At 38.9% G+C, this 25,416-nt stretch overlaps 1 protein-coding gene across 1 annotated transcript in view; it reads right to left on the minus strand.

Annotated features, from left to right (window-relative positions):
- The window catches only part of LOC5566851 (lachesin), a 601,395-nt gene that overhangs the window by 66,395 nt on the left and 509,584 nt on the right, over positions 1–25,416 (minus strand). Inside the window, exons 2-3 of the mRNA XM_021848912.1 lie at positions 6,263–6,406; positions 4,978–5,354 (exon numbers count right to left, since the gene is read on the minus strand). Coding sequence (XP_021704604.1) covers positions 4,978–5,354; positions 6,263–6,406 — 521 coding nt within the window. The remainder of the gene's footprint in view (positions 1–4,977; positions 5,355–6,262; positions 6,407–25,416) is intronic.

Raw genomic sequence — 25,416 nt, forward strand, 5'->3', positions numbered from 1 at the left:
AGTAAAATATCGGTTTGAGAAGTTCATTTATTTTACCAACATGGAAAAAAGTACACTTACTACAAAGGATCCAGAAAAAGTTACAATGCATATCTCCGTTGTTTCCTAAGTGATTTTCAAAATTTTTGCAGCAATGGAATAATATTCTATTTCTAATCAATATCCAATTAAAAGCGATTTAAATAGATAGACTACTCAAAATTATTTAAAGAAGGTAGTTCCTAGTTTCATTTGGTATGCATTTGTGTTTCATTAAACAATGTAACAATGTTTACAGTGATAAATTATGGTTTTCTTGGTGAATAATAAGTTTCAGAGCCCCAAATCACATAAAATATAAATGTTTGATTTCACTCAAAATTTGTTTTACTTAAGAAACCAAGAAATGTCCTGTAAATCAAAATTCGACCTTGTACATGCAGTTTTTTCTACATGAATGTGATTGTAGGACCCCAGCAAAAATTTGTGATTACAGTCTAGTATCTTTTAATTAAAAAACTTAAGAAAACTTCACTTCTAAGACTGTTTCCAATCCAGCTGGGAAGGAGGTAGTTTCAGCTGCGGTGATTGATATGCGTCTGAAGATGGCCGAAATAGAACAGTAGGCCGAAACGTCACGCAAACGATAAATCAATGCCAGAAAATAAATCCCACAATAAATGTTTTGTTGAAACGAATACATGTCATCACCATGAATTTGTAATGGTCATTGAGCCTTGAATAAATGAAATAGTTAAACAAATTACCATGAATCATTATTTACAGGCAAACAGTTTAAAACAAACAAGATATTTATATATAAATAAATAACATCGTTTCAAGTTTCGATTTACTACCAAATATTTTAAAACGCAATTTTTATTGTCATCTGAAATTTTCATTTAGCCCCAAACAAGTTCACTGGATTAATATAAGCAAAATAATGCCGAAAAAATATATGTCATCATTTTGAATTTCGATTTGTAGGCTAGCTAGTTAAAAAAAGGGTTTAAGTTTTTTAAGGCAACAGAAATTTTGAGTGTAATCAAAATTTCTCTTTTTGCTTATCATTCTTATCATTCTCGTTGTTTTTTTTTGAGTAGAACAAATTTTGAGTGTGCTATTTCTACTCAACAATGTTCACAATCAAATTTATGTCAATGAAACTCATCGTTGCATGTCATCGCTTTTAATTTTGTTTTATAGACAAATAATTTAAAATAAAGAGTATCTATTAATATTTTCCAATGAAATACAGTCGAAGCTCGTTATAGCGACATCGCAAGGGACCGTCGGTATACGGAGATGTCGCTATAGAATCGACGTTATAAAGAGGTTGGATGTCGTTATGGAGCATAGAGGAATTAAACGATCATAATATGTACTGAAATAGCTAAACGAATGTCGTTATATTGAGTGACTATTGAATATAACACTAATGTCGCAATAGAGAACGGTCGAAATAGAGAAATGTCGCTATAAAAATTGAAATTAGTATGGGAATTTGAAGGGACCATTGGAAATGTTGTTATAGAGAGATTTGTCGCAATAAAAGTTGTCGTTATAACGAGCTTCGACTGTATACTAATAGTGAAGAAATAATACGATTTTTGTTAATACATTTTCATTGCACTTCAACACTAAATTTCATGTCCAAAAAATTATATGCCATCGCTTTTGTTCTATTCTGGTTTCCAAAATGCCACAAAGTGTAAGAGCATATATTTTGAGACAATTAAAATTGAAATTGATCTTGAATGCTGCCTTTTTGAAATTGCTTCTAAAACAACAGAGATGTGCATTGTCAAAGTAGTACTTTCGACTAATTATTAGCTTCACGGCGTAGGCAAAACACAAATCAAAATCTTTTTCTAACAGCACATTTATATTTTCTTTCAAAAAATATCAAAATATTTCGATGGATTTGATTTATTAATTATGTTGTTAAAAAAAGTATCTCTTAGTAGGTCTACTACAGGCACAAGGGAGCTTAAATTTTAAGCAAAACTATTTATTTCGATTATTTTTTCAACAAAATTGAGCTGTGATTCTCTATATATATAGATTCTCGATCTTATCACTGCTCGTTTTAACATGGCTTCTATAAATAACTCTCGATTTTAACACGGTTATATGTACGATTTTATCGTGCCACAATAATTGTGTGAAGTTCACACATTTTACATTAGATGGTTTGGTAAATCTTATATTTTTTCCGCTTTGGTAAATCTTATATTTTTTCCGATCCATGATATAATTAGCTTAGCTTAGCTTAGACTGACTACACATATCAATGGTTGCTATTCCGTGATTGACCGAAGTCAGTGAAAATGCACAAAGAATCAACTAGAAGTTTGGCTGGGATTGGCCATAATCTTCTTCAATATGCATAATTCAGTGCCTCTATTTATACAGGGTCAATAACGGCGCCGGCCACGTCCTTGCAGTCAGGTGGGATTGGGGGAAGGAATGTTAGTGTGTAACCTTTGCTATTTGGAGACCGTGTTTGCCTCTGCATCTCCACAAAGGTTACTGGGAGGGATGTTTGTTAATGGGAAGGATCGTTGGGTCACAGGATTCACTTTGATAAGCGATTAGATCATGATAAATAATGATTTGTGAGATATATACATGCTTATTTGTAAATATAATATTTTCATTTGATATGAACAATTTCTATGCAGTGGAAAATTATGCCCACACTTAAGGTGACGAACCATTCAAAGTTTGTTGAACAAATACCTAAATGTAACATTCCTACAGCTGTCAGGACGAAAGCATGGGTTATTATATTTTACTTATTTGAAAAAAAAACAAAAAACTTGATTGGTTGGAACATCATAGAACACTCTTATTCTTATGCCGACACTTACAGTGGCGAACCATCCAAAGTTTGTTGAATAAAGTGAACTTTTCGCAAGTCTACACTTGTAGTGTCGAACCATTTAAAGTTTTTTTTTTTTTAATTACAAAATTAAAGGTAAAAAGGGGTGTTCTGAAAATAAAAAAAAATGTGAAACATAAATAATTCATGAATCAGAGTTTGTGTCGACACTCACAGTGACGAACAATTCATAGTTTGTTGAAAATTCATATTTACGTCCCACAATTGTAACGATTAAATGTGCAATCATACATATTTTATAGATTAGAAATAGTAGCATGAAACGAGCTCACCAATTGATCCTTTATCCTTCACTGTGCAGCCACAATCCACTCTCAGCCTCACTCGTTTGCTCGGCTATATAAAAGCACTCAGAAAAAAAGGCGCGCGACCCGAAAAGGAAAAAAAACTTGGCTTTCTTGATGCACTGCCCAGCAGCAAGCGTCAAGGTCAAAGGATCAAAAAGAACTAACCGATCACGCCACTTTTTCACTTACTAGACTGACGCGCGACATGTTTGATCCTGCCTCCGTCGCTCGCCACCGTAGGACAAGCGTCAAGGTCGATAGATCAAACAGAACTCATATTTTTTCCGATCCATGATATAATCAAAACTAACTGAATGAAATAAATATTCAGCGATAAATAATGTAAACTGTCTCTTTGCATACAGGAATGCTTGCAATCTTGAGTGAAACTGAAACATTTCATGATCTTACATCCAACATACGCCAAAATTGCATGCTTTCTTGCATCTTGAAAGTAAGTTGGAAACGATAATGCTCGGTTTACACGATTACACGTTGAATATTATGTCAAGAATAATGCACATGATTGGATCGACGGGTCGTTCATTTAATGTGCTTTATTTATGTTTGAATTTTCAGCGTACATGATTTACGTTAAACCGAGCCGTTTTACTTGATTTTGCTAGTAATGTTGGGTATAATAGATGTATTTGAGGGTTTTATTATGGAATAATATTAGCATTGGCTTTACATGATTTAAGGTAATATAAAGTCAAGCGTAAATCTATTTTTTTTAGTTTGTAGGTATTGACCTTCATTTTTGAAAATATTGTGTTAGCATTTATAGCAAAATGGCTGAAAAAAGCCACTAGTACAACTATAAGGGACTGTCTACTAAGGATACACCGACTCTATACTATACATTGATGCCAATCGACTTGCATCAAGTTTAGCAGTATGTATACAAATTCATGCGCTAAATTTATTACAAATTTTTGTTTCATTTGTTATGAAATAGGATTTATTGATGTTTGTAAAACTTTCGATATTTAAAAGGAACGTTCTGATGTTTTGTAAAAGTATTGTAATCATAAACTAAGAAAAATCTTAAATTTACACGCCGTGTAAATTTTGACGTCATTTTTGACGATAATTGTGTAAAAATGCAATAACGAGTGTTTTGGATAAAAGAACATGAAATGTTTAAGTTCCAGTCAAGATTGCAAGCAGTCTTGAATGCGATAAGGCATTTCAAAGAAATCAGTATCTTTTACAAATAAAGCTTAAATATTGTGACATGGTGGACTGGAACATTTCTGAAAGCGGTATTGAATTCAACTATCTCAAATTGACTGGAGACATATAATTTGATCTTTGGGATTAATGTTATTTTTGTTACAAAAGTAGAGAATCGCTTCATTGCGTATTGCATTACATCAAAAAGTTCAAAATCGCCGGTAAGTATGAGTTGCTGTTGAAATGATTCTTAACTTTTTGTGTGTTCTTGCGACATTAGATGAGGCTTATATTATTATGTTATAAACAACATAACCACGGTTTTATTGTTGCATAATTTTGATTACATTGTCAAAATCGAAATTCGACTGTAATTTTAAATGTATTTGAATATTCTTAATCTGAAAAAGTCCAACAATAAAAACTAAAATTGCAAACGAGCTAAAATTAACGGCAGAGATAAAGGGATTTACAAAAAAAAATATGCTGCTATAATTGGAAAATGTGACATCACGAAACCCGGACGCCCAAACCATGGACCATCCGACCTTAACCACCTCATCATCTATTTTAACAACGCGTTCATTCGTGCATCGCATCGCTCTCGCAACTCACACCCGCGCAACTTACCCGTCTGGACCAGATGATTTTCGGCTGAGGATTTCCGGTAGCGTTGCACGCCAGCTGGACCGGGCTTCCCTTGTGTATGTCCAGCTTTCTGCTCTCCGGTGACACGGCAATGATCGTGGGCGGCACCAGCACCTCCAGCTGGTGGACAATTTCCTTCGGTTCCATGGAGCCAATCTGGCAGATGTAGCTCCCGTTGTCTGTCGTCTTCACGTCCCGAATCTCCAGATTGTACCCGGACGAAAGACTGCCCGACGGTTGGTCGGCTTGACCTTGCACCGGCATCAGCCGTATCCGGGGGTTGACGGTGACTTTGACAGATGCCGCCGTCAGGACCGCTGTTCCCCGTTTCCACGCGAGCACATATTGGCCGGAGTTTTCTGTTAGAGGGGGTAGAATGGTTTTGGTAAAGTGGAGTGATTTATATGGCACAAGGAGATTGCCGTCGTCCGTCGGCGTCGAGTCACCATGAGCAATGGGCCAGATCGCAAAATTGAGAGGATAAAAGAATTTTTGTCTATGAAGATTATGTTTTAGAATGAGAGTAGTGAATGTTCTGTAAAAATTGCTTCTTTTACAAGGAAGTGTACAGTGATTTCTCCACTATTCTCCAGAAATACATAATACCGTATGCACCCCTTCCAAAGCTTGTGAAATTTGTATCCCTGATTTTCTCCGTTTCTGGGATATCGACATTTGAAAAATATGTATTTTGTGAAGAAATAATGGTCATATCTAATGGATGCTTAATGTTAAATTTAATGGATTCTTACGTTCTTCGCCATCATAAGAGTAAAAACTGGTTCTAAAATTTTGTAGAAGACGTAACTTTTGAAAAATTTATAACCAAAAAGCCTTGACAATATATACCTTTACAAGCACCACCCTACCCTGAATCATTTAAAACGCCATAGCAAAAACTAAAATAGACTTACGAAGCTGGTGTCTTCGGAAAAGTTGTTTATAATTGAACAAAGAACAACTTCCTAGAGCATTTTGAATAGCTAACTTGAAGAGCACAGGTTGGAAAAATATATATTTTCAGATTGTGTTGCATAATGTCAAAATTCAACAAATTCCCTAAGACAACTTTGATCCGAAACATCATCTTCATAGCCAAAATATTATTTCCCCTTAATTTTGTGATCTGGCCCAATGTGGCCCATGTAGGCAGACTCTAGGGCTCTCCAGCACGGTTATTGGGGAATTATCGTTGCCATCACTGCCGCCCGCATGAAGCACTGACCGGGCCGGAGCTGTGTTTGTAGAAAAGAATAATTTCTCTTACCTGTCTCATTAATTTTGCACGGTAACACCACCGTCGAGCCGACGGCTATGCTATACTTTTGTCCCAGCGTCACGAATCCGGGCGTGTATTTGTCTTCCTCCAAGTAATTGCTATCCTGGTAGTGCGAGGGCGATGGTGCTGTGCCTGCCGAGGAGATAGAAACGATGATGGGAGACGTTATTTAGTGACAGACAAGAGTGCTGAGGGCTGTGAAAATTTCGGGATCCCATTTGTTTGCTCAGAGAATCAGAGAATCAGCGTTAGGAAAATACTGCTAGGTGAATTAGCGAATAGTAGCAGTTGGCGCGCATTGTCTTCTTGTCTTCTTGTCTTCTTGTCTTCTTGTCTTCTTGTCTTCTTGTCTTCTTGTCTTCTTGTCTTCTTGTCTTCTTGTCTTCTTGTCTTATCCAATTCCAATCCAAATCCAATCCAAATCCAATCCAAATCCAATCCAAATCCAATCCAAATCCAATCCAAATCCAATCCAAATCCAATCCAAATCCAATCCAAATCCAATCCAAATCCAATCCAAATCCAATCCAATCCAAATCCAATCCAAATCCAATCCAAATCCAATCCAAATCCAATCCAAATCCAATCCAAATCCAATCCAAATCCAATCCAAATCCAAATCCAATCCAAATCCAATCCAAATCCAATCCAAATCCAATCCAAATCCAATCCAAATCCAATCCAAATCCAATCCAAATCCAATCCAAATCCAATCCAAATCCAATCCAAATCCAATCCAAATCCAATCCAAATCCAATCCAAATCCAATCCAAATCCAATCCAAATCCAATCCAAATCCAATCCAAATCCAATCCAAATCCAATCCAAATCCAATCCAAAATCCAATCCAAATCCAATCCAAATCCAATCCAAATCCAATCCAAATCCAATCCAAATCCAATCCAAATCCAATCCAAATCCAATCCAAATCCAATCCAAATCCAATCCAAATCCAAATCCAATCCAAATCCAATCCAAATCCAATCCAAATCCAATCCAAATCCAATCCAAATCCAATCCAAATCCAATCCAAATCCAATCCAAATCCAATCCAAATCCAATCCAAATCCAATCCAAATCCAATCCAAATCCAATCCAAATCCAATCCAAATCCAATCCAAATCCAATCCAAATCCAATCCAAATCCAATCCAAATCCAATCCAAATCCAAATCCAATCCAAATCCAATCCAAATCCAATCCAAATCCAATCCAAATCCAATCCAAATCCAATCCAAATCCAATCCAAATCCAATCCAAATCCAATCCAAATCCAATCCAAATCCAATCCAAATCCAATCCAAATCCAATCCAAATCCAATCCAAATCCAATCCAAATCCAATCCAAATCCAATCCAAATCCAATCCAAATCCAATCCAAATCCAATCCAAATCCAATCCAAATCCAATCCAAATCCAATCCAAATCCAATCCAAATCCAATCCAAATCCAATCCAAATCCAATCCAAATCCAATCCAAATCCAATCCAAATCCAATCCAAATCCAATCCAAATCCAATCCAAATCCAATCCAAATCCAATCCAAATCCAATCCAAATCCAATCCAAATCCAATCCAAATCCAATCCAAATCCAATCCAAATCCAATCCAAATCCAATCCAAATCCAATCCAAATCCAATCCAAATCCAATCCAAATCCAATCCAAATCCAATCCAAATCCAATCCAAATCCAATCCAAATCCAATCCAAATCCAATCCAAATCCAATCCAAATCCAATCCAAATCCAATCCAAATCCAATCCAAATCCAATCCAAATCCAATCCAATCCAATCCAAATCCAATCCAAATCCAATCCAAATCCAATCCAAATCCAATCCAAATCCAATCCAAATCCAATCCAAATCCAATCCAAATCCAATCCAAATCCAATCCAAATCCAATCCAAATCCAATCCAAATCCAATCCAAATCCAATCCAAATCCAATCCAAATCCAATCCAAATCCAATCCAAATCCAATCCAAATCCAATCCAAATCCAATCCAAATCCAATCCAAATCCAATCCAAATCCAATCCAAATCAATCCAATCCAAATCCAATCCAATCCAAATCCAATCCCAAATCCAATCCAAATCCAATCCAAATCCAATCCAAATCCAATCCAAATCCAATCCAAATCCAATCCAAATCCAATCCAAATCCAATCCAAATCCAATCCAAATCCAATCCAAATCCAATCCAAATCCAATCCAAATCCAATCCAAATCCAATCCAAATCCAATCCAAATCCAATCCAAATCCAATCCAAATCCAATCCAAATCCAATCCAAATCCAATCCAAATCCAATCCAAATCCAATCCAAATCCAATCCAAATCCAATCCAAATCCAATCCAAATCCAATCCAAATCCAATCCAAATCCAATCCAAATCCAATCCAAATCCAATCCAAATCCAATCCAAATCCAATCCAAATCCAATCCAAATCCAATCCAAATCCAATCCAATCCAAATCCAATCCAAATCCAATCCAAATCCAATCCAAATCCAATCCAAATCCAATCCAAATCCAATCCAAATCCAATCCAAATCCAATCCAAATCCAATCCAAATCCAATCCAAATCCAATCCAAATCCAATCCAATCCAAATCCAATCCAAATCCAATCCAAATCCAATCCAAATCCAATCCAAATCCAATCCAAATCCAATCCAAATCCAATCCAAATCCAATCCAAATCCAATCCAAATCCAATCCAAATCCAATCCAAATCCAATCCAAATCCAATCCAAATCCAATCCAAATCCAATCCAAATCCAATCCAAATCCAATCCAAATCCAATCCAAATCCAATCCAAATCCAATCCAAATCCAATCCAAATCCAATCCAAATCCAATCCAAATCCAATCCAAATCCAATCCAAATCCAATCCAAATCCAATCCAAATCCAATCCAAATCCAATCCAAATCCAATCCAAATCCAATCCAAATCCAATCCAAATCCAATCCAAATCCAATCCAAATCCAATCCAAATCCAATCCAAATCCAATCCAAATCCAATCCAAATCCAATCCAAATCCAATCCAAATCCAATCCAAATCCAATCCAAATCCAATCCAATCCATCCAAATCCAATCCAATCCAATCCAAATCCAATCCAAATCCAATCCAAATCCAATCCAATCCAAATCCAATCCAAATCCAATCCAAATCCAATCCAAATCCAATCCAAATCCAATCCAAATCCAATCCAAATCCAATCCAAATCCAATCCAAATCCAATCCAAATCCAATCCAAATCCAATCCAAATCCAATCCAAATCCAATCCAAATCCAATCCAAATCCAATCCAAATCCAATCCAAATCCAATCCAAATCCAATCCAAATCCAATCCAAATCCAATCCAATCCAAATCCAATCCAAATCCAATCCAAATCCAATCCAAATCCAATCCAAATCCAATCCAAATCCAATCCAAATCCAATCCAAATCCAATCCAAATCCAATCCAAATCCAATCCAAATCCAATCCAAATCCAATCCAAATCCAATCCAAATCCAATCCAAATCCAATCCAAATCCAATCCAAATCCAATCCAAATCCAATCCAAATCCAATCCAAATCCAATCCAAATCCAATCCAAATCCAATCCAAATCCAATCCAAATCCAATCCAAATCCAATCCAAATCCAATCCAAATCCAATCCAAATCCAATCCAAATCCAATCCAAATCCAATCCAAATCCAATCCAAATCCAATCCAAATCCAATCCAAATCCAATCCAAATCCAATCCAAATCCAATCCAAATCCAATCCAATCCAAATCCAATCCAAATCCAATCCAAATCCAATCCAAATCCAATCCAAATCCAATCCAAATCCAATCCAAATCCAATCCAAATCCAATCCAAATCCAATCCAAATCCAATCCAAATCCAATCCAAATCCAATCCAAATCCAATCCAAATCCAATCCAAATCCAATCCAAATCCAATCCAAATCCAATCCAAATCCAATCCAAATCCAATCCAAATCCAATCCAAATCCAATCCAAATCCAATCCAAATCCAATCCAAATCCAATCCAAATCCAATCCAAATCCAATCCAAATCCAATCCAAATCCAATCCAAATCCAATCCAAATCCAATCCAAATCCAATCCAAATCCAATCCAAATCCAATCCAATCCAAATCCAATCCAAATCCAATCCAAATCCAATCCAAATCCAATCCAAATCCAATCCAAATCCAATCCAAATCCAATCCAAATCCAATCCAAATCCAATCCAAATCCAATCCAAATCCAATCCAAATCCAATCCAAATCCAATCCAAATCCAATCCAAATCCAATCCAAATCCAATCCAAATCCAATCCAAATCCAATCCAAATCCAATCCAAATCCAATCCAAATCCAATCCAAATCCAATCCAAATCCAATCCAAATCCAATCCAAATCCAATCCAAATCCAATCCAAATCCAATCCAAATCCAATCCAAATCCAATCCAAATCCAATCCAAATCCAATCCAAATCCAATCCAATCCAAATCCAATCCAAATCCAATCCAAATCCAATCCAATCCAATCCAAATCCAATCCAAATCCAATCCAAATCCAATCCAAATCCAATCCAAATCCAATCCAAATCCAATCCAAATCCAATCCAAATCCAATCCAAATCCAATCCAAATCCAATCCAAATCCAATCCAAATCCAATCCAAATCCAATCCAAATCCAATCCAAATCCAATCCAAATCCAATCCAAATCCAATCCAAATCCAATCCAAATCCAATCCAAATCCAATCCAAATCCAATCCAAATCCAATCCAAATCCAATCCAAATCCAATCCAAATCCAATCCAAATCCAATCCAAATCCAATCCAAATCCAATCCAAATCCAATCCAAATCCAATCCAAATCCAATCCAAATCCCAATCCAAATCCAATCCAAATCCAATCCAAATCCAATCCAAATCCAATCCAAATCCAATCCAAATCCAATCCAAATCCAATCCAAATCCAATCCAAATCCAATCCAAATCCAATCCAAATCCAATCCAAATCCAATCCAAATCCAATCCAAATCCAATCCAAATCCAATCCAAATCCAATCCAAATCCAATCCAAATCCAATCCAAATCCAATCCAAATCCAATCCAAATCCAATCCAAATCCAATCCAAATCCAATCCAAATCCAATCCAAATCCAATCCAAATCCAATCCAATCCAATCCATCCAAATCCAAATCCAGTCCAAATCCAATCCAAATCCAAATCCAAAATCCAATCCAAATTCAATCCAAATCCAATCCAAATCCAAATCCAAATCCAATCCAAATCCAATCAAATCAAATCCAAATCCAATCCAAATCCAATCCAAATCCAATCCAAATCCAATCCAAATCCAATCCAAATCCAATCCAAATCCAATTCCAAGATCCAATCCAAATCCAATCCAAATCCAATCCAAATCCAATCCAAATCCTAAATTCCAAATCCAATCCAAATCCAATTCCAAATCCAAGTCCCAAATCCAATCCAAAATCCAATCCCAAATCCAATCCAATCCAAATCCAATCCAAATCCAATCCAAATCCAATCCAAATCCAATCCAAACCAATCCAATCAAATCCAATCCAATCCCAATCCAAATCCAAATCCAATCCAAATCCAATCCAAATCCAATCCAAATCCAATCCAAATCCAATCCAAATCCAATCCAAATCCAATCAATCCAATCAAATCCAATCCAAATCCAATCCAAATCCAATCCAAATCCAATCCAAATCCAATCCAATCCAAATCCAATCCAAATCAATCCAAATCCAATCCAAATCCAATCCAAATCCAATCCAAATCCAATCCAAATCCAATCCAAATCCAATCCAAATCCAATCCAAATCCAATCCAAATCCAATCCAAATCCAATCCAAATCCAATCCAAATCCAATCCAAATCCAAATCCAATCCAAATCCAATCCAAATCCAATCCAAATCCAATCCAAAAATCCAAATCAAAAATCCAATCCAAATCCAATCCAAATCCAATCCAAATCCAATCCAAATCCAATCCAAATCCAATCCAAATCCAATCCAAATCCAATCCAAATCCAATCCAAATCCAATCCAAATCCAATCCAAATCCAATCCAAAATCCAATCCAAATCCAATCCAAATCCAATCCAAATCCAATCCAAATCCAATCCAAATCCAATCCAAATCCAATCCAAATCCAATCCAAATCCAATCCAAATCCAATCCAAATCCAATCCAAATCCAATCCAAATCCAATCCAAATCCACCAAATCCAATCCAAATCCAATCCAAATCCAATCCAAATCCAATCCAAATCCAATCCAATCCAATCCAAATCCAATCCAAATCCAATCCAAATCCAATCCAAATCCAATCCAAATCCAATCCAAATCCAATCCAAATCCAATCCAAATCCAATCCAAATCCAATCCAAATCCAATCCAAATCCAATCCAAATCCAATCCAAATCCAATCCAAATCCAATCCAATCCAAATCCAATCCAAATCCAAATCTTATTTGTGTTTATTTCAAGCTTATTAAAATGTCTTTCAGCTTTAAGAGTAATGTGATCTGCTTACATTCTTTCTCATTATTGTTTTCGAGATGATCAGATTTTTTGTGCAATAGAATCACGTTCTACCCGGTATAAAAGAAAACGCTTTCACCGTCACTGCCGCCGGTCAGTGTTCGTCTACGAAAGGAGAAATCTATATCAACAACCGGCAATATTACCCGTACCGAAGTTGGTAACTATTTCGTCTCAGACGTTATTCTCCGCCAGCTCTCTGGGTCTTGATAGTGCAGAATCGGACGATAATGACTATGAGAAAAGTTGTGTGCCGCCGGCTATTTCAGAACCGGGATAAGCCAGAACTTTAAGAGCAAAAATCGTCTTGGAGAATGGAACTTGCCTCCTGGTATCGAAGGACACACTGAGGACCCTCATCATGGCCCGGATCCATTGTTCGCCGGGAGGGGATGATGAAGAAAAAAGTTTTAAGCGCCGGGTTATTTTCTGGGAAGGGTGGACTTTAAGTTTCCGACTCAGTTGAATGTGCAGGATTGTGGAAAACGTGACTTGGGTAATTTCCGCCGTGAACAAAGTGGAGCTCAGATTGAAGGGGTTGCAGTTCGAGGATTGAGTATTGTAAAGAAGTTCATTTTTTGAATACTTATGCAGACCAAAATTTCGTTGGAATGAGACATCATTTTGTTCGTTAATCAGCTTTGAAGCTGCTTACAACGAATACTAGTCTTAAGTAGATCATGACCAAAGAAGCCACACAGAACAAACGCTCTATTTCCAGAAAAGTGTCAACGCACCCAACCTAGAACTTCGCAAATGACACGTTCAATCTGATTATACCGAATAAAAAGAGAAAAAGGAAAACATGTTGAAAGCCTACTCGAAACAAAATGAAATCAATCGTCGTCAACTTGATTCAAGTCGAGTCGATCCAGGATTAATCGCATTAAATCTCTGTTTCGAACCACCATTCTCGCCATTCTTGCCAGGAGCCCAAAGGATGGCGGAACAATGGAATTCTATGTTGAACTGTTGTGTAGAGCAGTGGTGCTCAAGTAGCAGCATTTTGCGGGTCAAATCCCAATTTTTCATCATAGCTGCGTTCTGCATAAGAATATTTAATTGCTACTGCAAAAATTAATATGCATCTGAGGTCAAAGAACCTAAATTTTAAAAATTAAAAAAATTCAAAAACCTTAACAAAATTTAAAAGAAGTGTAACATTTTTCTTAGAAAATTCTGAACAATATAATCAAATTTGCGAAAAACAGTTCAATTTCACAGTTTTCTTGCATTCACTATAACTTTTTTTATCACTTACATTTTTTTCCGCTCAGCAAAGTTTATTGTGTTTCTAAAATATTTGTGAAGAACAGATCAGCTTTTTTGTATGTTCTAAGGTTTTTTAGTTTTTTTTTTATGAAATTATTTTGAATTTTCGCTTAAAATAGGTTATTTTTAATATTTTATTTTCCCAATAACAAAAGGAAAAAAGGGATTGCAAAATATATATATTCGTTAAATAAAAATCATATCTATACATATATCACAGAGAAACAGACGTCACACTCTCACCGATGTCCATCGACCACCTTTTTAACGGCCGATTCAAATATATGGTAGGTGGCCAATCCACCACCCGCAGCGCTCGCATCGTTTTTGTTCGCGTTTGACGTTTACACACTACCGCCATCTGTTGGTCCATCGGCCACCTACAGTGTTTTTAGCATTGGGCGTACATGTTTTCGCGACTATGATTTTGATCGGGATTTGTTCTAAGTGTTACGTCTGTTTGTCTGTGCATATATCTTTTGATAATTTTCCAAACGAGTGAGTATTATTTTTCTAAGTTATACGCCTAAGTGTAAGTCATATGGCTTAGAAAAATAATACTCACTCGTTTGGAAAATTATCAGAAGATATATAGATATGATTTTTATTTAACGAATTTATATATTTTGCAATCACTTTTTATCCTTTTGTTATTGTGAAAATAAAATATTAAAAATCACCTATTTTAAGCGAAAAACTCAAAATAATTTCATAAAAAAAGTACGTTATTTTTTTATTTGTTAGCAGAATTTATGAATGATAAATCTGGGATTGATTTCAATAAATGTTTTAAATACTCATTGAACGATTCATTCATTTTAATAAATGATTCCAAATCCTCGTTTATCCAAAAACTCTCCGTGAGTTGCATTCTTAAGGCGAAGTAGGCCGTCATTGAAATTTGTACGCGTCGTTGATGATGTTGCTAATTCATCACATGATTTCGAACCAAAGAAAATCAGTTGGTTTTGCACTGACACAGCTGAAAAAGTATCAGCATACTTTATGCATGTTAGCGCGTACAGTGATACTTTTTCATGTCTAAATAAACTATCAAGACTGAGTTTTATCACTTAGAAATGCAAGCTGAAAAGTCATCATTGTTGCCGAAACGAATGACGGGCTACTTAGCCTTAAGCTTCAGGAACTGTAGATTGAGAACCCCTGCTCCAGAGGTATGTGAGTAGGCGAGCAAGGCGCTCATTGTGTTGAAGCTTATGTTCATTGCCATTCCGGTATTCCGTTCCGTTCCGTGTCTGCTCGCTCAAATGCTGTAGGCTCGCCTTTGTCGTCATTGGAAATTGGATCAGGGCAATAAAATAATTGAATGGAAACAGTTGAAACTCATTCGTTAAGATTCGTAGGTGGGGCTGCTATTCACATTGAACGGTTGGCTAAAGGATAGAAGACAATTCGGCTACAATTACCAATGATTCGAGCTGGCCTGGTGCTGGTGAGCTTCGTCAGGACGGCGGAGAAATAGTGGTGAGGGTAGGAGGACAATGGACAGCACTTTCGAAATTTTCATTGTTCGCATTTTTGAAGAATCTGATAGGTTGCGGTGGATGAGCTGTGAGGAAATCGATTGAGAAATGGACGAAGCAAAAAATAAACATCGTCGATTGTTCGAAACCTTTTTCCGGTGCTGAATGATTGTCGGTGTTGGATAGACGTTTAGCGCTATAATACTTTTATGAGTGTTTTATTTTGTCACATTTCGTAATTTTCATGTGTATTATTAGGTTTGAAGTACAACATATATTTTGTTTTATTAATTTGGAACTCAAATTCATCTCATTTCTTTTATATTTTCTTTCGACTGGTTTTATGTAGATTTCTTATTTTCATTCAGTTTTTCTTGTTCTTTCGTTTTTTATGCTGCTGTATTTCAATTTGTGTTTTTTTAAATTTACTTATTTAGTTTTCCTTTGTTTTTTTTACTGTGTGTGTTTTGCTTTCTTGTATTAGCTACTGCAATGATTCCATATGGTTCACATAACCTATATTACCTTCTGTTTCAGTTCATACCATAGAGAAATAGAGAAAATCAAGCTGCTATCCCTAATAAAATCGTGTTTTCACCATCTTCCCATAATCTCTCACCAACCCGAAAACACCCCGTCAGAAAACACGGCACCAGAACCATCCCCGGACCGGATGTAGATTAATTTGGAAAATGAAAAATGGAGTGGCATCGAACATAATGTGATGTATGTGTGCAGCGCCACACCGAACCGCCCCCTTCCCGCCTCAGCCCAACCCATTTCCATTTCCGGAATCGATGCAATCAAGTGAAGCTGCTGCAAAACGGTTTCGGTGCCGGGAGTAACCGGATCTCGATTTCGATGAGCTGGATCTCCATTATTATGGTCACCCTATGGCATCTATCTTCCACAATTCCATACTTACGATGGGCGGCGGGGAGGTGTGTTATGATATCACGTTTGCTCGATTCGTTCGTCCTTTCTAGCGTTGTGTCGGGTAGGTGAAGGAGGGTGTGTGTGATGGCATTTGCTCATTTGTATGGTTCCAACTCAACTGAACCCGACTGATGACTGGTGAACGATTGTTCTGTGCGAGGCAGGAAGCTTAAGAGTGTGTATTGCATTGTGGCGGTTCAGGATGGCGATGTGAGTTATACGTTTTTATTTTGAGGAAGAGTATTATGATTCTAGACGGAATCCTTTGAGAATTGCAGACGTAATCCTTTGAGGATTCCAGACGGAATCCTGAGAGGATTCCAGGCGGAATCCTGAGAGGATTCCAGGCGGAATCCTGAGAGGATTCCAGGCGGAATTCTGAGAGGATTCCAGGCGGAATCCTGAGAGGATTCCAGGCGGAATCCTAAGAGGATTCCAGGCGGAATCCTGAGAGGATTCCAGACAAAATCCTGAGAGTATTCCAGGCGTAATTCTGGATTCCAGGCGGATTCTGGATTGGAGGCGTAATTCTGGATTCCAGGTGGAATCCTGAGAGGGTTCCAGACGAAACACTGAGAGGATTTCAAACGGAATCCTGAGAGGGTTCTAGACGGAATCATGAGAGGATTCCAGGCGGAATCCTGAGAGGATTCCAGGCGGAATCCTGAGAGGATTCCAGGCGGAATCCTGAGAGGATTCCAGGCGGAATCCTGAGAGGATTCCAGGCGGAATACTGAGAGGATTCCAGGCGGAATCCTGAGAGGATTCCAGGCGGAATCCTGAGAGGATTCCAGGCGGAATCCTGAGAGGATTCCAGGCGGAATCCTGAGAGGATTCCGGGCGGAATTCTGAGAGGATTCCAGGCGGAATCCTGAGAGGATTCCAGGTGGAATCCTAAGAGGATTCCAGGCGGAATCCTGAGAGGATTCCAGACAAAATACTGAGAGTATTCCAGGCGTAATTCTGAAAGGATTCCAGGCGGAATCCTGAGAGGGTTCCAGATGGAATCCTGAGAGTATTCCAGGCGAAATTCTGAAAGAATTCCAGGCGGAATCCTGAGAGGGTTCCAGACGGAATCCTGAGAGGATTCCACACGAAACCCTGAGAGGATTCCAGACGGAATCCTGAGAGGGTTCTAGACGGAATCCTGAGAGGATTCCAGGCGGAATCCTGAGAGGATTCCAGGCGGAATCCTGAGAGGATTCCAGGCGGAATCCTGAGAGGATTCCAGGCGGAATCCTGAGAGGATTCCAGGCAGAATTCTGAGAGGATTCCAGGTGGAATTCTGAGAGGATTCCAGGCAGAATCCTGAGAGGGTTCCAGGCGGAATCCTGAGAGGATTCTAGGCGGTATCCTGAGAGGATTCCAGGCGGAATCTTGAGAGGATTCCAGGCGGAATCCTGAGAGGGTTCCAGGCGGCATCCTGAGAGGGTTCCAGGCGGAATCCTGAGAGGATTCCAGGCGGAATCCTGAGAGGATTCTAGGCGGAATCCTGAGAGGATTCCAGGCGGAATCCTGAGAGGATTCCAGGCGAAATCCTGAGAGGATTCCAGGCGGAATCCTGAGAGGATTCCAGGTGGAATCCTGAGAGGGTTCCAGACGGAATCCTGAGAGGATTCCACACGAAACCCTGAGAGGATTCCAGACGGAATCCTGAGAGGGTTCTAGACGGAATCCTGAGAGGATTCCAGGCGGAATCCTGAGAGGATTCCAGGCGGAATCCTGAGAGGATTCCAGGCGGAATCCTGAGAGGATTCCAGGCGGAATCCTGAGAGGATTCCAGGCAGAATTCTGAGAGGATTCCAGGTGGAATTCTGAGAGGATTCCAGGCAGAATCCTGAGAGGGTTCCAGGCGGAATCCTGAGAGGATTCTAGGCGGTATCCTGAGAGGATTCCAGGCGGAATCTTGAGAGGATTCCAGGCGGAATCCTGAGAGGGTTCCAGGCGGCATCCTGAGAGGGTTCCAGGCGGAATCCTGAGAGGATTCCAGGCGGAATCCTGAGAGGATTCTAGGCGGAATCCTGAGAGGATTCCAGGCGGAATCCTGAGAGGATTCCAGGCGAAATCCTGAGAGGATTCCAGGCGGAATCCTGAGAGGATTCCAGGTGGAATCCTGAGAGGGTTCCAAACGGAATCCTGAGAGCATTCCACACGGAACCCTGAGAATATTCCAGACGAAACACTGAGAGGATTCCAGAAGGAATCCTGAGAGGGTTCTAGATGGAATCCTGAGAGTATTCCAGGCGGAATTCTGAGAGGATTCCAGGTGGTATCCTGAGAGGATTCAAGGCGGAATTCTGAGAGGATTCCAGGTGGAATCCTGAGATTATTCCAGGCGGAATCCTGAGAGGATTCCAGGCGGAATCCTGAGAGGATTCCAGACGAAATTCTGAGAGTATTCCAGGCGTAATCCTGAAAGGATTCCAGGCGGAATCCTGAGAGGGTTCCAGACGGAATCCTGAGAGGATTCCACACGGAACCCTGAGAGGATTCCAGACGAAACCCTGAGAGCATTCCAGACGGAATCCTGAGAGGATTCCAGACGGAATCCTGTGAGGATTCCAGACGGAATCCTGTGAGGATTTCAGACGAAATCCTGTAAGGATTCCAGACGGATTTCTGTGAGAATTCCAGTTGGATTCCTGGGAGGATTCCAGACGAAATTCATTGCGGATTCCAGACGGATTCCTGTGAGGATTCCAGAAGGATTTCTGTGAGAATTCCAGTTGGATTCCTGGGAGGATTCCAGACGAAATTCATTGCGGATTCCAGACGGATTCCTGTGAGGATTCCAGAAGGAATCCTGCGAGGATTCCAGACGGAATTTGTGAGGATTCCAGACGAAATCCTACGAGGATTCCAGATGAAATCTTACGAGGATTCCATGCGAAATCTTACGAGGATTCCAGAGGGAATCCTTTGAGGATTCCAGAAGGAATCCTTTGAGGATTCTAGACGGAATCCTTTGAGGATTCTAGACGGAATCCTGCGAGGATTTCAGACGGAATTTTGCGAGGATTCAAAATGGAATCCTGTAAGGATTCCAGACGAAATCCTCTGAGCATTCCAGACGGATTTCTGTGAGGATTCCAGACGAAATTCATTGAGGATTTCAGACGGATTCCTGTGAGGATTCAAAACGGAATCCTGTGAGGATTCCAGACGAAACCCTACGAGGATTCCAGAAGGAATCCTGCGAGGATTCCAGTCGGAATTTGTGAGGATTCCAGACGAAATCCTACGAGGATTCCAGATGAAATCTTACGAGGATTCCATGCGAAATCTTACGAGGATTCCAGTGGGAATCATGTGAGGATTCCAGACGGAATCCTGTGAGGATTCCAGACGGAATCCTGTGAGGATTCCAGACGGAATCCTGTGAGGATTCCAGACGGAATCCTGAGAGGATTCCAGACGAAACCCTGCGAGGATTCCAGAAGGAATCCGGCGAGGATTCCAGATGGAATTTGTGAGGATTCCAGACGAAATCCTACGAGGATTTCAGATGAAATCTTACGAGGATTCCATGCGAAATCTTACGAAATCTTCCAGACGGAATCCTTTGAGGATTCCAGACGGAATCCTTTGAGGATTCTAGACGGAATCCTTTGAGGATTCTAGACGGAATCCTTTGAGGATTCTAGACGGAATCCTTGGAGGATTCTAGACGGAATCCTGCGAGGATTTCAGACGGAATTTTGCGAGGATTCAAAATGGAATCCTGTAAGGATTCCAGTCGAAATCCTCTGAGCATTCCAGACGGATTTCTGTGAGGATTCCAGACGAAATTCATTGAGGATTTCAGACGAAATTCATTGAGTATTTCAGACGGATTCTTGTGAGGATTCAAAACGGAATCCTGTAAGGACTCCAGACGGACTCCTGTAAGGTTTCCAGACGGATTCCTGTGAGAATTCCAGACGAAATCCTGTGAGAATTTTAGACGAAATCCTGTGAGGATTCCAGTTGAAATCCTTCGAGGATTTCAGACGAAATTCTGACAGGATTCCAGACGGATTCTTATGAGTATTCCAGACGGAATCCTGAGAGGATTCCAGACGAAACCCTGCGAGGATTCCAGAAGGAATCCTGCGAGGATTCCAGATGGAATTTGTGAGGATTCCAGACGAAATCCTACGAGGATTTCAGATGAAATCTTACGAGGATTCCATGCGAAATCTTACGAAATCTTCCAGACGGAATCCTTTGAGGATTCCAGGGGGAATCCTGTGAGGATTCCAGACGGAATCCTTTGAGGATTCCAGACGGAATCCTTTGAGGATTCTAGACGGAATCCTTTGAGGATTCTAGACGGAATCCTTTGAGGATTCTAGACGGAATCCTTGGAGGATTCTAGACGGAATCCTGCGAGGATTTCAGACGGAATTTTGCGAGGATTCAAAATGGAATCCTGTAAGGATTCCAGTCGAAATCCTCTGAGCATTCCAGACGGATTTCTGTGAGGATTCCAGACGAAATTCATTGAGGATTTCAGACGAAATTCATTGAGTATTTCAGACGGATTCTTGTGAGGATTCAAAACGGAATCCTGTAAGGACTCCAGACGGACTCCTGTAAGGTTTCCAGACGGATTCCTGTGAGAATTCCAGACGAAATCCTGTGAGAATTTTAGACGAAATCCTGTGAGGATTCCAGTTGAAATCCTTCGAGGATTTCAGACGAAATTCTGACAGGATTCCAGACGGATTCTTATGAGTATTCCAGACGGAATCCTGAGAGGATTTCAGACGAAATCCTGCGAGGATTCCAGATGAAATCTTGTGAGGATTCCATACGAAAACCTGTGAGGATTCCAAGCGGATTCTTGTGAGGATTCCAGACGAAATTCATTGAGGATTTCAGACTGATTCCTGTGAGAATTCCAGACGAAACCCTGTGAGGATTCCAGACGAAATCCTGTGAGAATTTTAGACGAAATCCTGTGAGGATTCCAGAAAGAATCCTGTGAGGATTCCAGACGAAATCCTTTGAGGATTTCAGACGGAATCCTGATAGGATTCCAGACCGAATTGTGATGCGATTCCAGACGGAATCCTGAGAGGATTCCAAACGGAATCCTAAGAGGATTCCAGATGGAATCCTAATCCTGCGAGAATTCCAGACGGAATCCTGAGAGGATTGCGTCTGGAATCCTGAAAGGATTCCGTCTGGAATCCCCAAAGGATTTCGTCTGGAATTCTCACAGGATTCTGTCTGAAATCCTCTCAGGATTCCGTTAGGAATCCTCAAAGGATTCCATGTGGAATCATCCAAGGAATCTGGAATCCTCAAAATATTTCGTCTGGCATCTTGACAGGATTCCATCTGGAGTCCTTACAGGATTCCGTCTCCTTCCGAGGATTCCAGATGGATTTTTTGAGGATATTTCATCGATTTAAAAATTGTGTTACGAGAAGACTCACCTCACTCCGTACATGAACCATCCGAGCGCTTTTCTGTCTCCGTTGCGATTCTTTCGAAAATGAATCCTATCAGTTTGATGAAGCAAAGTTTGCATCTCTGCTGCCTCCGACCGCTATTCGCAAGCTGTTGAAGCACAGTGCAGAGGCGATGGATGGGTCGTAGCTGACCGTGTTGGTTGGCAGCACCCGGAAATCCCTCCAAATGGATGAAACCGAGAATGGGCAACGATCGGTTTGGATTTTTTTATGTGTGCTGGGTTTCGATTCGTTTCCGCACAAAAAATGGGCCGTCCAAGTTCGAATGTTGTTTCGGAGTTTTTTTTTTGTTCTGTATCGCCCTCTGCACAGAATGTTCACAGTTGGCACGTGGAACAGTGGCATGCTTTTATATGAAGATCGGACAAAATCCCTTAAGTACCACATATCAATTGAAAACAATAATTTCCTAGCTTTACTTCAGAGAAAGAGGCTGTTTTAACAATTGAATGAAATTACATAAATCAAACTGAGAGATTCATTCTCGCCTTTTAAAGGTTGTTTAACTAAAAGTTTAGTGAAATCGTGAACAGGAGACTAAATTATTTGAGATTCGATTGATTTCAAGATGAACCGTAGTTGATGAAATTGAAGTAATCAAATTTTGCGCTTTTAAGATGGCTCCAAAAATTGAAAACAGAATTGTTCAGAATTTTTGAAAAACATCATTCAATACTCCAATCAAACTTATTGGTCTTGTCTGGCCACTGTGCGTGGCGTGGGTTCGGGTGCCCCACGGCTTCTCATCCGGCTCAGGTCCACGCCGGGCGGTGTGTTGTTGTTTTTCCATAATGGAGGCAAACACAAATATTGATTATTTTAAGTCGGGAAATCATTGCCGTCGGGTGTCCGGATGGCCCCGGTGCTGTTTTTCGTTGGCATGTTTTGAATAAATAATTATCGAGAAGTGCAATGACAAACAGTGGGGGAGCGGGTGGTGTGGAAATTGGACCGGGGAAAGGTCCTGTTTCGGTTGGGAACTTTGCGAGTGGGAGATGGATGGAAAGTTCCAATCGCGATTGAAGAATTTATTTTTTCCGATCATGTAAGAGCAACATTGAAATGAATTTATTGTTGGAGCGTATAAAGCATAAAAGCCGTTGTAGCTGGATTTATTACTGGATTTTCAGCATCAGCAGATGGAAGATTATTACATGCATTTAAGTACAAAAGCAGAAAATATATAATGATGTATACATGTATAAAAGGATTAACATAATTACCAATTTGAAACAAGAGTTTTTGAAATTTTGGGTGTTTCTGTTCAAACATAGCTCGACAAATACGCTTCTAAAACTACCTATTTGTCTTCTCAATGCACTGGACAATAAGTTAATATTAATATATAAAATCTTTCCCTAGATACAAGAATAAAGTATAAATGTGAAAAAGGATAACTTAAAACTTATTTAATTACTTCCTTCTGCGAAGGTGGAAGCAGCGGTCCTTAGACTACCAACGTTTCTCCAATGAATTCAGAAGCAATTTATATACTAATCTCATTAAACTATGAACCACAACATAAATAAACTTTTCAATTTGAAACCAATATATATGGTACAGAAGCAAGTTCCATTAATCATTTGCATTTAGAGTTAAGCACAGTTGAATCAAGTTCTGCATTCGAACTCCCGGTCCTCTAGTTCCAACTTTAACGCAACCCATCGAAGTTTTCCCATTGCTTTAAGCTCCAATGTGTCGATATGCTGCACGTTCTGTGATTGCATCCCGATGCATCACGAAAACCAAAGAGTGCGACTGCCCTATTCCACAACTGCTGTGTCGTACGACCAATCGATTCTAGGGGCTCCATTCTGTTACTTCCCAGACTGAAGACACAGAAGACAGATGCTGCTCTGCAACTGAGTATCGTCGTCATAACTCTTTTGCTCATATTTCCTCCCGAACTTGATAATAATTTCACTTCGATGAAAGTTATTTCCCGGCCCCGAAACTTCTGCCCCGGCCTACAATAATGGGTAAAGTGGATGAATGTAGTTAGTGCACAGAAGAGATCGACAGACGGAGAAGAACAACTTTTTCCGTACGTATGACCCACATACGGATTAGACTGGTGCGGGTTCCCGGTTGTTGAGTCGGGTGTTTGGGCTGGACATCGTTCTTCTGAATAGTAGAAATTTAGTGACAAACAGTGTTGCCACATTTATTTCGAATCTCATCTGTGTTTTAAGTTGAAAAAATCTTTTTTATCTTTAGCTGAACTCCAAAAATCTTGGTAAAAATCTGTGTCGCACAAAAATTTAAAATTTCAACTTTTTAGATCAAAAATAGCATTTGGGGATTTTTTTTTTATTTCCGTACGGGTTTGGGCCGAAAGGTCTCAGATTTTCATGAAACTTTTTCCACAGGCAGGGCTCATCAATATATGAATAAAAAAAATTGAGAAAAATTCGGGGTGCCTATTTTTCCGGAAAACTCAGTTGGAAATTTTTTGTTTTCCCCTGACACTTGTTTTTGAGTTATGACCAATTTTGTAAAAAATGTGCAAATGTGCCATTTTGAGCCTTTTCTTTGAAAAATCATAAATCAAGAAAGAAGCATCGTAGAAACAAAGTTTTTTATGAAAATGAAAGCAAATTTTCTTAGGAATAAAAAAAAAATATTAACTGGAAACAGTTTTCCACAAAATTTTCCACCGTTGAGAAAATTTGAAAAGAAAAGCTGGAAAAACTATGTTTCAATTACTGGAAAACTTTCAAAAATATATTTTTGAGAACGTAATTTCATAATGGCTAGAGATGCTAGTAACAGAAAGTCAGCAGAAATTAATAACGCCAAACAATTTTTCCACTGGGCTGTGTCGCAAAAGGTGAAACACCAATTTAAAAAAGATTGAGAATTTATCTTTGCAACTGAAAATGACTATTCAGAGGCTGAAAAGTTTCTTCAGGAAAGATTTGCTAACCTTGATCCAATTCCTGGAACAAAAAAATATCATTCATTTATACCAAAAGACGAACGAAGCATTTTGCTAGTGAATTTTCAGATGCACATGAAAACCATGAAAATACAGCATGCTTTGTTCTTAATAATACAAAGAAACGAAAATCTTTTGGTGTTAGCAACCAAAGACAATCTTTCCGGTTGAAAAAATAGATAGTATTAAGATGAAAATGTACTGAATAATTGAATAAATAAAATTAAAAAAAAAATAATAATAATAATTTTATTTGTTCCATAGAAAAGAAAAAATCCCTTTTCAGTGTAATGAAAAATTGAGGCAAGTTTTTTTTTTAGTTTTTCTTAGCGGTGTAATTTTTCATGAAAAATATCATCCATTCCGACTTATACTTCATTAAAACCAATCCCATATCTTTTTTTCAAATGTTAATAAAAATTTGCAATTGCTTTGATAAAAAACCTTGTTTTTCCGATGCTT

This window comes from Aedes aegypti, chromosome 3 (genome assembly GCF_002204515.2).
Source record: "Aedes aegypti strain LVP_AGWG chromosome 3, AaegL5.0 Primary Assembly, whole genome shotgun sequence".
Taxonomy (NCBI): Eukaryota; Metazoa; Arthropoda; class Insecta; order Diptera; family Culicidae; genus Aedes; species Aedes aegypti.